The 12942-nt window shown below is 45.5% G+C and overlaps 1 protein-coding gene across 2 annotated transcripts in view; it reads left to right on the top strand.

The window, feature by feature from the left end:
- acad9 (acyl-CoA dehydrogenase family, member 9) overlaps positions 1-5508 on the top strand; it is a 62755-nt gene extending 57247 nt beyond the window's left edge. Inside the window, exons 16-18 of one of the 2 annotated variants that reach the window (XM_084173512.1) lie at positions 3332-3404; positions 5000-5144; positions 5224-5508. In XM_084173512.1, the coding sequence (XP_084029638.1) occupies positions 3332-3404; positions 5000-5100 (174 nt within the window). In that variant the 3' untranslated portion in view covers positions 5101-5144; positions 5224-5508. Of the gene's footprint in view, positions 1-3331; positions 3405-4999 lie in introns of both variants that reach the window. The other variant, XM_084173511.1, reaches the window with a different exon arrangement.
- The last annotated feature ends 7434 nt before the right edge of the window (positions 5509-12942 follow it).

Consider the following 12942-nt stretch of genomic DNA (forward strand, 5'->3'; position numbering starts at 1 on the left):
TCAGTCTTCCCAGGCTGGTGCAGGTCTACAATTTTGTTTCTGGTGTCCTTTGACAGCTCTTTGGACTTGGCCATAGTGGAGTTTGGAGTGTGACTGTTTGAGGTTGTGGACAGGTGTCTTTTATACTGATAACAAGTTCAAACAGGTGCCATTAATACAGGTAACGAGTGGAGGACAGAGGAGCCTCTTAAAGAAGAAGTTACAGGTCTGTGAGAGCCAGAAATCTTGCTTGTTTGTAGGTGACCAAATACTTATTTTCCACCATAATTTGCAAATAAATTCATTAAAAATCCTACAATGTGATTTTCTGGATAATTTTTTTTCTCAATTTGTCTGTCATAGTTGACGTGTACCTATGATGAAAATTACAGGCCTCTCTCATCTTTTTAAGTGGGAGAACATGCACAATTGGTGGCTGACTAAATACTTTTTTTCCCCACTGTACATTTGCAAATGTTTCCTGATCTTTCTTACCTCTCAGATATAGGACAGACACTTCAGAACAAACTTCCTTTAGGTTATTTTTTGGGGGGACCATATGTTGTTCCATGTAGTGAATCTGTTATTCAATGCCTTTCTATGGGCTAATAGCAGTAAGGACTATCTGTTGTTCCATGTAGTGAATCTGTTATTCAATGCCTTTCTATGGGCTAATAGCAGTAAGCCCAAATAAAAATGTTCATCAAATATATATATTTTTATATACTTTTTTATGATCCTTGGTATGACCTTCTTAAAACAATTCCATATAGCTTAGTAGAACCCCTCCCCCGGCTTAGACAGGGCTTGGACTCTGATGGGTTAAACAGTCACGACTTGAACCTTTAGTCAAAACTAGCCGGTTACCACCCGGTATTCTACCCTGCACTGGTCACTTTTTACATAAATGTTTACATATTGTTTTACCCACTTTATATGTATATACTGTATTCTAGTCATGGTTCATCCTATATAACTACTACTGTACACACCTTTTTGTGTTCATATACTGTCTTTACACACCATTATGTATATATTTATATTCTGGTCTCTGACATTGCTCATTCTGATTTCTTATTTTTTCTTGATGTGTGTTTATTAAAAAAAATATATTGTTCGATATTACTTAACTGTTGGAGCTAGAAACACAAGCATTTCACTACACCCGCAATAACATCTGCTAAATGTGTACACGACCAATAAACTTTGATTTGATATTGATTTGAGGAGACAGGAGGGAGAAGAATTTAGCAGAAGGGAAAATTATAGAAGAGGAGAGAGAGAGCGAAGGTAGACTATCTGGGGCTGAGTGGCGTTGGAGGGTAGGAGGAAAGGGAGACAGAAAAGTTAAAGTAGTGATCAGAGACCTAGAGGGAGGTTGCAGTGAGATTAGTAGCGAACAGCTTCTAGTAAGGATAAGGTTGTGTATTGCCCGCCTTGTGAGTGGGAGGGGACTGGAAAAGGGTGAGGTCAAAAGAGGCAAGGAGTTGGAAAGAAATTAATCGAAGGCAGACGTCGTAGGTTGAAGTTGCACAGTACAATGAGTGGTGAGCCATCGTCAGGAAATGAGTATCAACGTGTCAAGCTCATTGAGGAACTCTAAGGGCACCAGAGGGGTATCCTACGAAGCAAGCTAGATCTACTCAGGATTTTCTAAAGCTAACCAGATTCCAGTTAATGCTTAATTGTCGTCTGCCTGCCGCTAACTCTAGTAGGCTTGTAACTGCGCATGCATGTCGCAAAATGGCTAGTCGAATGCCGAACTCTTCATTGAGACAATGTTGAAACATCAATCCATTGGCGATTCAGTGCCACGTTTGTGCTGAAACCAAAATGAAAGAAAAGTTATCTTACAAGTTCAGCAGGCTATGGTGAGAAATAGGCTTTTAGAAGTCCTGTCTTTTATTTTATTACTTTGGTGTGCTTATCAATGCACAAGCACAATTTTTCCCCACTCCAATCGATTCGAATAATTGTTTTAAGTCATACTAAAGTGTTAGAGTGCGTGAAGTTTAAAATGCGTTCTGTCATTACTAAATGTCTAATGTGATATTTTAACATGACCATTTTTTAACACAAAAAAAAACAATTAATTAAATATTGAATCAGTCTTCCTCAAATGAAGTGGATAAATATTTGCAAGAGGAAGGGAATCTGATGTAATTGGTCCTCAACTCGTGGCTGTCATTTCATTCAGGGTATGTGGAGTTATCCCTGAGTTAGCCTGCCCCGGAGCAGGTTAGTTCTGAAGGATTCGTTGCCGTAGAAATTTACCTGGCTAAAAGGTTAGTCACTTTTGTATGACCTGTTATCCTGAGTTGAACTCAGAGTTGACCAAAGTTACCTCGCTAACTCCTCAAACCTGCGTCGTAGCATACCCCTCTGGTGGGGAATAGGACTGGACTGAAAGGCTCTGTGCCAGCAGCCTTGTTCTGGTGCCTATTGAAGAAATGGTTTCCTGAGATCTGAGACAACAGGCGGTGGATACAGAGATCTGAGACAACAGGCGGTGGCTACAGAGATCTGAGACAACAGGCGGTGGCTACAGAGATCTGAGACAACAGGCGGTGGCTGCAGAGATCTGAGACAACAGGCGGTGGCTACAGAGATCTGAGACAACAGGCAGTGGCTACAGAGATCTGAGACAACAGGCGGTGGCTACAGAGATCTGAGACAACAGGCAGTGGCTGCAGAGATCTGAGACAACAGGCGGTGGCTACAGAGATCTGAGACAACAGGCGGTGGCTGCAGAGATCTGAGACAACAGGCGGTGGCTACAGAGATCTGAGACAACAGGCGGTGGCTGCAGAGATCTGAGACAACAGGCGGTGGCTGCAGAGATCTGAGACAACAGGCGGTGGCTGCAGAGATCTGAGACAACAGGCGGTGGCTACAGAGATCTGAGACAACAGGCAGTGGATACAGAGACATGCTACCAGTCTTTACTTCTCATGTGGATCTCATTGTTGCTCTCAGCTTAATATCTATGTTGCATAACAATGACTGGTTGTGGTTCACACACAGTGGATCACTACAGTATCAGTATCTATACAGTATCAGAAGTATGAATCAACTCATGCAGTAGTATGAATCAACACATGCAGTAGGATGAATCAACTCATGCAGTAGTATGAATCAACTCATGCAGTAGTATGAATCAACTCATGCAGTAGGATCTAACACCATGGTAATACTTCTATGATTTGATATGTCTTGAAGCTTATTGGGTGCTACAATAACCAAAAGCGTAGTATGATTGCTCCCATTCTGTTTAGTTTTGGTTGTTTAATTGTTTACCTTCCTCATATATTCTGTAGTGTGATGAACTAAGTGAGAGCTTCTATTGTTCTAGGTGCTGCTGGCCAATACGTTCTGCACCGACGCCTTCTTCAAGAACAACTACTGGATAACTCAGCTACAGAGGAGTCAGTATACATTTACGTCATTTAGCAGACGCTCTTCTCCAGAGCGACTTACAAAGTGGTGCATTCAACTTAGGATAGCCAGTGGGACAACCACTCCTTTTTTTAAATTTATTTTTATTGAGAGGGGGAAGGATTACTTTATACTATTCCAGGTATTCCTTAAAGAGGTGGGGTTTCAAGTGTCTCCGGAAGGTGGTGAGTGACTCCGCTGTCCTGGCGTCGTGAGGGAGCTTGTTCCACCATTGGGGTGCCAGAGCAGCGAACAGTTTTGACTGGGCTGAGCGGGAACTATGCTTCTGCAGAGGTAGGGGAGCCAGCAGGCCAGAGGTGGATGAACATAGTGCCCTCGTTTGGGTGTAGGGACTGATCAGAGCCTGAAGGTACGGAGGTGCCGTTCCCCTCACAGCTCCGTAGGCAAGCACCATGGTCTTGTAACAGATGCAAGCCTCAACTGGAATGTTGAACACCAGACGGGCTGCAGCGTTCTGGATAAGTTGTAGGGGTTTAATGGCACAGGCAGGGAGCCCAGCAAACAAGAACAACTACTGGATATCTCAGCTACAGAGGAGTGAGTAGGACAGAGTTACATTTATCCAGAGGAGGTGCCGTTCCCCTCTCAGAGGAGTGAGTAGGACAGAGTTACATTTATCCAGAGGAGGTGCCGTTCCCCTCTCAGAGGAGTGAGTAGGACAGAGTTACATTTATCCAGAGGAGGTGCCGTTCCCCTCTCAGAGGAGTGAGTAGGACAGAGTTACATTTATCCAGAGGAGGTGCCGTTCCCCTCTCAGAGGAGTGAGTAGGACAGAGTTACATTTATCCAGAGGAGGTGCCGTTCCCCTCTCAGAGGAGTGAGGAGGAGGTGCCGTAAGTGAGTAGGAGGGGCCGTTCCCCTCTCAGAGGAGTGAGGAGGAGGGGCCGTTCCCCTCTCAGAGGAGTGAGTAGGAGGTGCCGTTCCCCTCTCAGAGGAGTGAGTAGGAGGTGCCGTTCCCCTCTCAGAGGAGTGAGGAGGAGGTGCCGTTCCCCTCTCAGAGGAGTGAGTAGGAGGTGCCGTTCCCCTCTCAGAGGAGTGAGTAGGAGGTGCCGTTCCCCTCTCAGAGGAGTGAGGAGGAGGTGCCGTTCCCCTCTCAGAGGAGTGAGGAGGAGGTGCCGTAAGTGAGGAGGAGGTGCCGTTAGTGAGGAGGACAGAGTTAGTACCCTATTCCCTTAATAGTGCTCTACTTTTGACCAGGGCTCATTGTGGGGTGCTTACATGTACTCATGTGTATATTGGAAATGTTTTATTTTTGCATATCCCAACTATCCCTGACACCTCCAACAGTGACCCTGGAGCCATTAGGGTTAAGTGCGTTGCTCAAGGGCACATTGACAGATGTTTTACCTTGTCAGCTCGGGGATTCGAACTAGCAAGCTTTTTCTTAATTCCCCTCCCCTCAATACACAGTCAGCCAGCCAGTCCTCAGAGAGAAAACATTGGTATATTGTTTTATCAGATCAATAGTTGTAGGTTAGTGTGTGTTTAATGAAGGGTGTGTGTGTGTGTGTAATGAAGGGTGTGTAGTGTGTGTGTAGGCTAATGAATGTTCTATTGGTTCCAGATTCTCCTGAGAACCAAGATGAGAACATTAAGAAGATCGCCAGGGAGGTTCTGGAGAAGAGAGCCTATATCTGTTCTCACCCTCTGGACAGAACCTTCTAGAACCTGAACAGAACTGGAGGAGACACGCAGGGCTGTCTGTAATGGTGCCCTATTCCCTATGTAGTGCACTACTTTGGGCCAGAACCATATGTAGCAGCCCTATGTGGCTCTGGCTAAAAGTAGTGCACTATAAAGGAATGCGGGTGCCATTTGGGACAGACCTCGGTGTCCTGTGACCCTGAAGTTCCATCCATGGCGACATGCCTCTACTCTGGTGTTGTGAACTAGCAATAACTAACTCCTCAGTTCTGAAGCAACACTTTATATGATGTTAATTTAATTCTGTATATCATTTATAACAACGAATGACTGTAATGACCTTGTTCTTCTACTGATGGTGTTTTGGTTGAAGTGAACAGTAGCTGTAGGGTACTGGGCATTTATTAAAGTGTTGATTTTTTCAAAATCTGTCATCCGTAGTGCTTCTTCTATTCATAGTGTGGTTTCAGTCCCAAATGCGGCCCTATTCATAGTGTGGTTTCAGTCTGAATACATCCCAAATGGTGCCCTATTCATAGTGTGGTTTCAGTCTGAATACATCCCAAATGGTGCCCTATTCATAGTGTGGTTTCAGTCCCAAATGGTGCCCTATTCATAGTGTGGTTTCAGTCTGATGGTATGTCCAAATGGTGCCCTATTCATAGTGTGGTTTCAGTCCCAAATGGTGCCCTATTCATAGTGTGGTTTCAGTCTGAATACATCCCAAATGGTGCCCTATTCATAGTGTGATTTCAGTCCCAAATGGGGCCCTATTCATAGTGTGGTTTCAGTCTGATGGTATGTCCAAATGGTGCCCTATTCATAGTGTGGTTTCAGTCCCAAATGGTGCCCTATTCATAGTGTGGTTTCAGTCCCAAATGGTGCCCTATTCATAGTGTGGTTTCAGTCCCAAATGGGGCCCTATTCATAGTGTGGTTTCAGTCTGATGGTATGTCCAAATGGTGCCCTATTCATAGTGTGGTTTCAGTCCCAAATGGTGCCCTATTCATAGTGTGGTTTCAGTCCCAAATGGTGCCCTATTCATAGTGTGGTTTCAGTCCCAAATGGTGCCCTATTCATAGTGTGGTTTCAGTCCCAAATGGGGCCCTATTCATAGTGTGGTTTCAGTCCCAAATGGGGCCCTATTCATAGTGTGGTTTCAGTCTGATGGTATGTCCAAATGGTGCCCTATTCATAGTGTGGTTTCAGTCTGAATACATCCCAAATGGTGCCCTATTCATAGTGTGGTTTCAGTCTGATGGTACGTCCAAATGGTGCCCTATTCATAGTGTGGTTTCAGTCCCAAATGGTGCCCTATTCATAGTGTGGTTTCAGTCCCAAATGGTGCCCTATTCATAGTGTGGTTTCAGTCCCAAATGGTGCCCTATTCATAGTGTGGTTTCAGTCCCAAATGGTGCCCTATTCATAGTGTGGTTTCAGTCTGATGGTATGTCCAAATGGTGCCCTATTCATAGTGTGGTTTCAGTCTGAATACATCCCAAATGGTGCCCTATTCATAGTGTGGTTTCAGTCCCAAATGGTGCCCTATTCATAGTGTGGTTTCAGTCCCAAATGGGGCCCTATTCATAGTGTGGTTTCAGTCTGATGGTATGTCCAAATGGTGCCCTATTCATAGTGTGGTTTGAGTCCCAAATGGTGCCCTATTCATAGTGTGGTTTCAGTCCCAAATGGTGCCCTATTCATAGTGTGGTTTCAGTCCCAAATGGTGCCCTATTCATAGTGTGGTTTCAGTCTGATGGTATGTCCAAATGGTGCCCTATTCATAGTGTGGTTTCAGTCTGAATACATCCCAAATGGTGCCCTATTCATAGTGTGGTTTCAGTCTGAATACATCCCAAATGGTGCCCTATTCATAGTGTGGTTTCAGTCCCAAATGGTGCCCTATTCATAGTGTGGTTTCAGTCCCAAATGGGGCCCTATTCATAGTGTGGTTTCAGTCTGAATACGTCCCAAATGGGGCCCTATTCATAGTGTGGTTTCAGTCCCAAATGGTGCCCTATTCATAGTGTGATTTCAGTCCCAAATGGTGCCCTATTCATAGTGTGGTTTCAGTCTGAATACATCCCAAATGGTGCCCTATTCATAGTGTGGTTTCAGTCCCAAATGGGGCCCTATTCATAGTGTGTTTTCAGTCTGAATACATCCCAAATGGTGCCCTATTCATAGTGTGATTTCAGTCCCAAATGGGGCCCTATTCATAGTGTGGTTTCAGTCTGATGGTATGTCCAAATGGTGCCCTATTCATAGTGTGGTTTCAGTCAGAATACATCCCAAATGGTGCCCTATTCATAGTGTGGTTTCAGTCTGAATACATCCCAAATGGTGCCCTATTCATAGTGTGGTTTCAGTCTGATGGTACGTCCAAATGGTGCCCTATTCATAGTGTGGTTTCAGTCCCAAATGGTGCCCTATTCATAGTGTGGTTTCAGTCCCAAATGGTGCCCTATTCATAGTGTGGTTTCAGTCTGAATACGTCCCAAATGGGGCCCTATTCATAGTGTGGTTTCAGTCCCAAATGGTGCCCTATTCATAGTGTGATTTCAGTCCCAAATGGTGCCCTATTCATAGTGTGGTTTCAGTCTGATGTTACGTCCAAATGGTGCCCTATTCATAGTGTGGTTTCAGTCCCAAATGGTGCCCTATTCATAGTGTGGTTTCAGTCCCAAATGGTGCCCTATTCATAGTGTGGTTTCAGTCCCAAATGGTGCCCTATTCATAGTGTGGTTTCAGTCTGATGGTATGTCCAAATGGTGCCCTATTCATAGTGTGGTTTCAGTCTGAATACATCCCAAATGGTGCCCTATTCATAGTGTGGTTTCAGTCTGAATACATCCCAAATGGTGCCCTATTCATAGTGTGGTTTTAGTCCCAAATGGTGCCCTATTCATAGTGTGGTTTCAGTCCCAAATGGTGCCCTATTCATAGTGTGGTTTCAGTCCCAAATGGGGCCCTATTCATAGTGTGGTTTCAGTCTGAATACATCCCAAATGGTGCCCTATTCATAGTGTGGTTTCAGTCTGATGGTATGTCCAAATGGTGCCCTATTCATAGTGTGGTTTCAGTCTGATGGTATGTCCAAATGGTGCCCTATTCATAGTGTGGTTTCAGTCCCAAATGGTGCCCTATTCATAGTGTGGTTTCAGTCCCAAATGGTGCCCTATTCATAGTGTGGTTTCAGTCCCAAATGGTGCCCTATTCATAGTGTGGTTTCAGTCCCAAATGGTGCCCTATTCATAGTGTGGTTTCAGTCTGATGGTATGTCCAAATGGTGCCCTATTCATAGTGTGGTTTCAGTCTGATGGTATGTCCAAATGGTGCCCTATTCATAGTGTGGTTTCAGTCTGATGGTATGTCCAAATGGTGCCCTATTCATAGTGTGGTTTCAGTCCCAAATGGTGCCCTATTTATAGTGTGGTTTCAGTCCCAAATGGTGCCCTATTCATAGTGTGGTTTCAGTCTGATGGTATGTCCAAATGGTGCCCTATTCATAGTGTGGTTTCAGTCTGAATACATCCCAAATGGTGCCCTATTCATAGTGTGGTTTCAGTCCCAAATGGTGCCCTATTCATAGTGTGGTTTCAGTCCCAAATGGTGCCCTATTCATAGTGTGGTTTCAGTCCCAAATGGTGCCCTATTCATAGTGTGGTTTCCGTCCCAAATGGTGCCCTATTCATAGTGTGGTTTCAGTCCCAAATGGTGCCCTATTCATAGTGTGGTTTCAGTCTGATGGTATGTCCAAATGGTGCCCTATTCATAGTGTGGTTTCAGTCTGAATACGTCCCAAATGGGGCCCTATTCATAGTGTGGTTTCAGTCCCAAATGGTGCCCTATTCATAGTGTGGTTTCAGTCCCAAATGGTGCCCTATTCATAGTGTGGTTTCAGTCCCAAATGGTGCCCTATTCATAGTGTGGTTTCAGTCCCAAATGGTGCCCTATTCATAGTGTGGTTTGAGTCCCAAATGGGGCCCTATTCATAGTGTGGTTTCAGTCCCAAATGGGGCCCTATTCATAGTGTGGTTTCAGTCCCAAATGGGGCCCTATTCATAGTGTGGTTTCAGTCCCAAATGGTGCCCTATTCATAGTGTGGTTTCAGTCTGATGGTATGTCCAAATGGTGCCCTATTCATAGTGTGGTTTCAGTCCCAAATGGTGCCCTATTCATAGTGTGGTTTCAGTCCCAAATGGTGCCCTATTCATAGTGTGGTTTGAGTCCCAAATGGGGCCCTATTCATAGTGTGGTTTCAGTCCCAAATGGGGCCCTATTCATAGTGTGGTTTCAGTCCCAAATGGGGCCCTATTCATAGTGTGGTTTCAGTCCCAAATGGTGCCCTATTCATAGTGTGGTTTCAGTCTGATGGTATGTCCAAATGGTGCCCTATTCATAGTGTGGTTTCAGTCCCAAATGGTGCCCTATTCATAGTGTGGTTTCAGTCTGATGGTATGTCCAAATGGTGCCCTATTCATAGTGTGGTTTCAGTCTGAATACATCCCAAATGGTGCCCTATTCATAGTGTGGTTTCAGTCTGAATACATCCCAAATGGTGCCCTATTCATAGTGTGGTTTCAGTCCCAAATGGTGCCCTATTCATAGTGTGGTTTCAGTCCCAAATGGTGCCCTATTCATAGTGTGTTTTCAGTCCCAAATGGTGCCCTATTCATAGTGTGGTTTCAGTCCCAAATGGTGCCCTATTCATAGTGTGGTTTCAGTCTGATGGTACGTCCAAATGGTGCCCTATTCATAGTGTGGTTTCAGTCCCAAATGGTGCCCTATTCATAGTGTGGTTTCAGTCCCAAATGGTGCCCTATTCATAGTGTGGTTTCAGTCCCAAATGGGGCCCTATTCATAGTGTGGTTTCAGTCCCAAATGGGGCCCTATTCATAGTGTGGTTTCAGTCCCAAATGGTGCCCTATTCATAGTGTGTTTTCAGTCCCAAATGGTGCCCTATTCATAGTGTGGTTTCAGTCTGATGGTATGTCCAAATGGTGCCCTATTCATAGTGTGGTTTCAGTCCCAAATGGTGCCCTATTCATAGTGTGGTTTCAGTCTGAATACATCCCAAATGGTGCCCTATTCATAGTGTGGTTTCAGTCCCAAATGGTGCCCTATTCATAGTGTGGTTTCAGTCCCAAATGGTGCCCTATTCATAGTGTGGTTTCAGTCCCAAATGGTGCCCTATTCATAGTGTGGTTTCAGTCCCAAATGGTGCCCTATTCATAGTGTGGTTTCAGTCCCAAATGGTGCCCTATTCATAGTGTGGTTTCAGTCTGATGTTACGTCCAAATGGTGCCCTATTCATAGTGTGGTTTCAGTCCCAAATGGTTCCCTATTCATAGTGTGGTTTCAGTCTGATGTTACGTCCAAATGGTGCCCTATTCATAGTGTGGTTTCAGTCCCAAATGGTTCCCTATTCATAGTGTGGTTTCAGTCTGATGGTATGTCCAAATGGTTCCCTATTCATAGTGTGGTTTCAGTCTGATGTTACGTCCAAATGGTGCCCTATTCATAGTGTAGTTTCAGTCTGATGTTATGTCCAAATGGTGCCCTATTCCCTAAACAATAAGTAGAGCACCATGTAGGGAATATGGTGCCATTTGGGACTCAGTCAAGGTGAAGGTGCAGGGTGACATTCCTGTTCTGGTCTCTACCATGCTCCTGGCTGGCTGTGATTGGCCGGCTGACTGTCTGATTTCATAGGGGGTGGGGGGTTTCTGGGAGACATGGACACGCCTCTCCTCTTCGGTTAGGGGCGGAGCCAACCTCTTGTACTGGAAGGACCTCTGCTTCAGGAACTCCCTGCAGGAAGTGACATCACACTTATGTTTCATGGTCCTTCAGGCTGGATAGACCTGAGGAGATGGCTCCTATAGACGTCAGTTACAGAGCCTATTCCCCCTGTTTCTAATCGATAGTTTGGAAGTCATCTTTAGTACTTGACTGTTATGATTCTCTTGTGAACATAATGTTGGTCTGTATGATAAAGGTTGTGAGGTAACGTACATGAGGTGGTGCTTGTTGTAGAGGGATGGTGTTGTCATCCCAGCTCAGACTGGTCCAGTAACGGTCCCAGGGCGTCCCAGCTCAGACTGGTCCAGGAACGGTCCCAGGGCGTCCCAGCTCAGACTGGTCCAGGAACGGTCCCAGGGCGTCCCAGCTCAGACTGGTCCAGGAACGGTCCCCGGGCGTCCCAGCTCAGACTGGTCCAGGAACGGTCCCAGGGCGTCCCAGCTCAGACTGGTCCAGGAACGGTCCCCGGGCGAACGACGAACTCTCCTCTCCACCGCCATACGGCCCTGAAACCTGTGTTCTACTGACTGCACCAGTATGGGCTGAGACACACACACACACCTTACCATACACACACACACACCTTACCATACACACACACACACCTTACCATACACACACACACACCTTACCATACACACCTTACCATACACACACACACACACACACACCTTACCATACACACCTTACCATACACACCTTACCATACACACACACACACCTTACCATACACACACACACCTTACCATACACACACACACACACACCTTACCATACACACCTTACCATACACACCTTACCATACACACACACACACACACACACACCTTACCATACACACCTTACCATACACACACACCTTACCACACACACCTTACCATACACACACACACACACACACCTTACCATACACACACACACACACCTTACCATACACACACACACACACACACCTTACCATACACACACACACACCTTACCATACACACACACACACACCTTACCATACACACACACACACACACACACCTTACCATACACACACACACACCTTACCATACACACACACACACACACACACACACACACCTTACCATACACACACACACACACACACACACCTTACCATACACACACACACACCTTACCATACACACACACACACACACCTTACCATACACACACACACACACCTTACCATACACACACACACACACACCTTACCACACACACACACACACCTTACCATACACACACACACACACACCTTACCATACACACACACACACACACCTTACCACACACACCTTACCATACACACACACACACCTTACCACACACACACACACACCTTACCATACACACACACACACACACCTTACCATACACACACACACACCTTACCATACACACACACACACCTTACCACACACACACACACACCTTACCATACACACACACACACACACACACACACCTTACCACACACACACACACACACCTTACCATACACACACACACACACACCTTACCATACACACACACCTTACCATACACACACACACACACACCTTACCATACACACACACACACCTTACCATACACACACACACACACACCTTACCACACACACACACACACCTTACCATACACACACACACACCTTACCACACACACACACACACACCTTACCATACACACACACACACACACACCTTACCATACACACACACACACACACCTTACCACACACACACACACACCTTACCATACACACACACACACCTTACCACACACACACACACACACCTTACCATACACACACACACACACACCTTACCACACACACACACACACCTTACCATACACACACACACACCTTACCACACACACACACACACACCTTACCATACACACACACACCTTACCACGCACACACACACACCTTACCATACACACACACACACACACCTTACCATACACACACACACACACACCTTACCATACACACACACACACCTTACCACACACACACACACCTTACCATACACACACACA

This window comes from Coregonus lavaretus, assembly GCF_964263955.1.
Source record: "Coregonus lavaretus genome assembly, chromosome: 12".
Classification (NCBI taxonomy): domain Eukaryota; kingdom Metazoa; phylum Chordata; class Actinopteri; order Salmoniformes; family Salmonidae; genus Coregonus; species Coregonus lavaretus.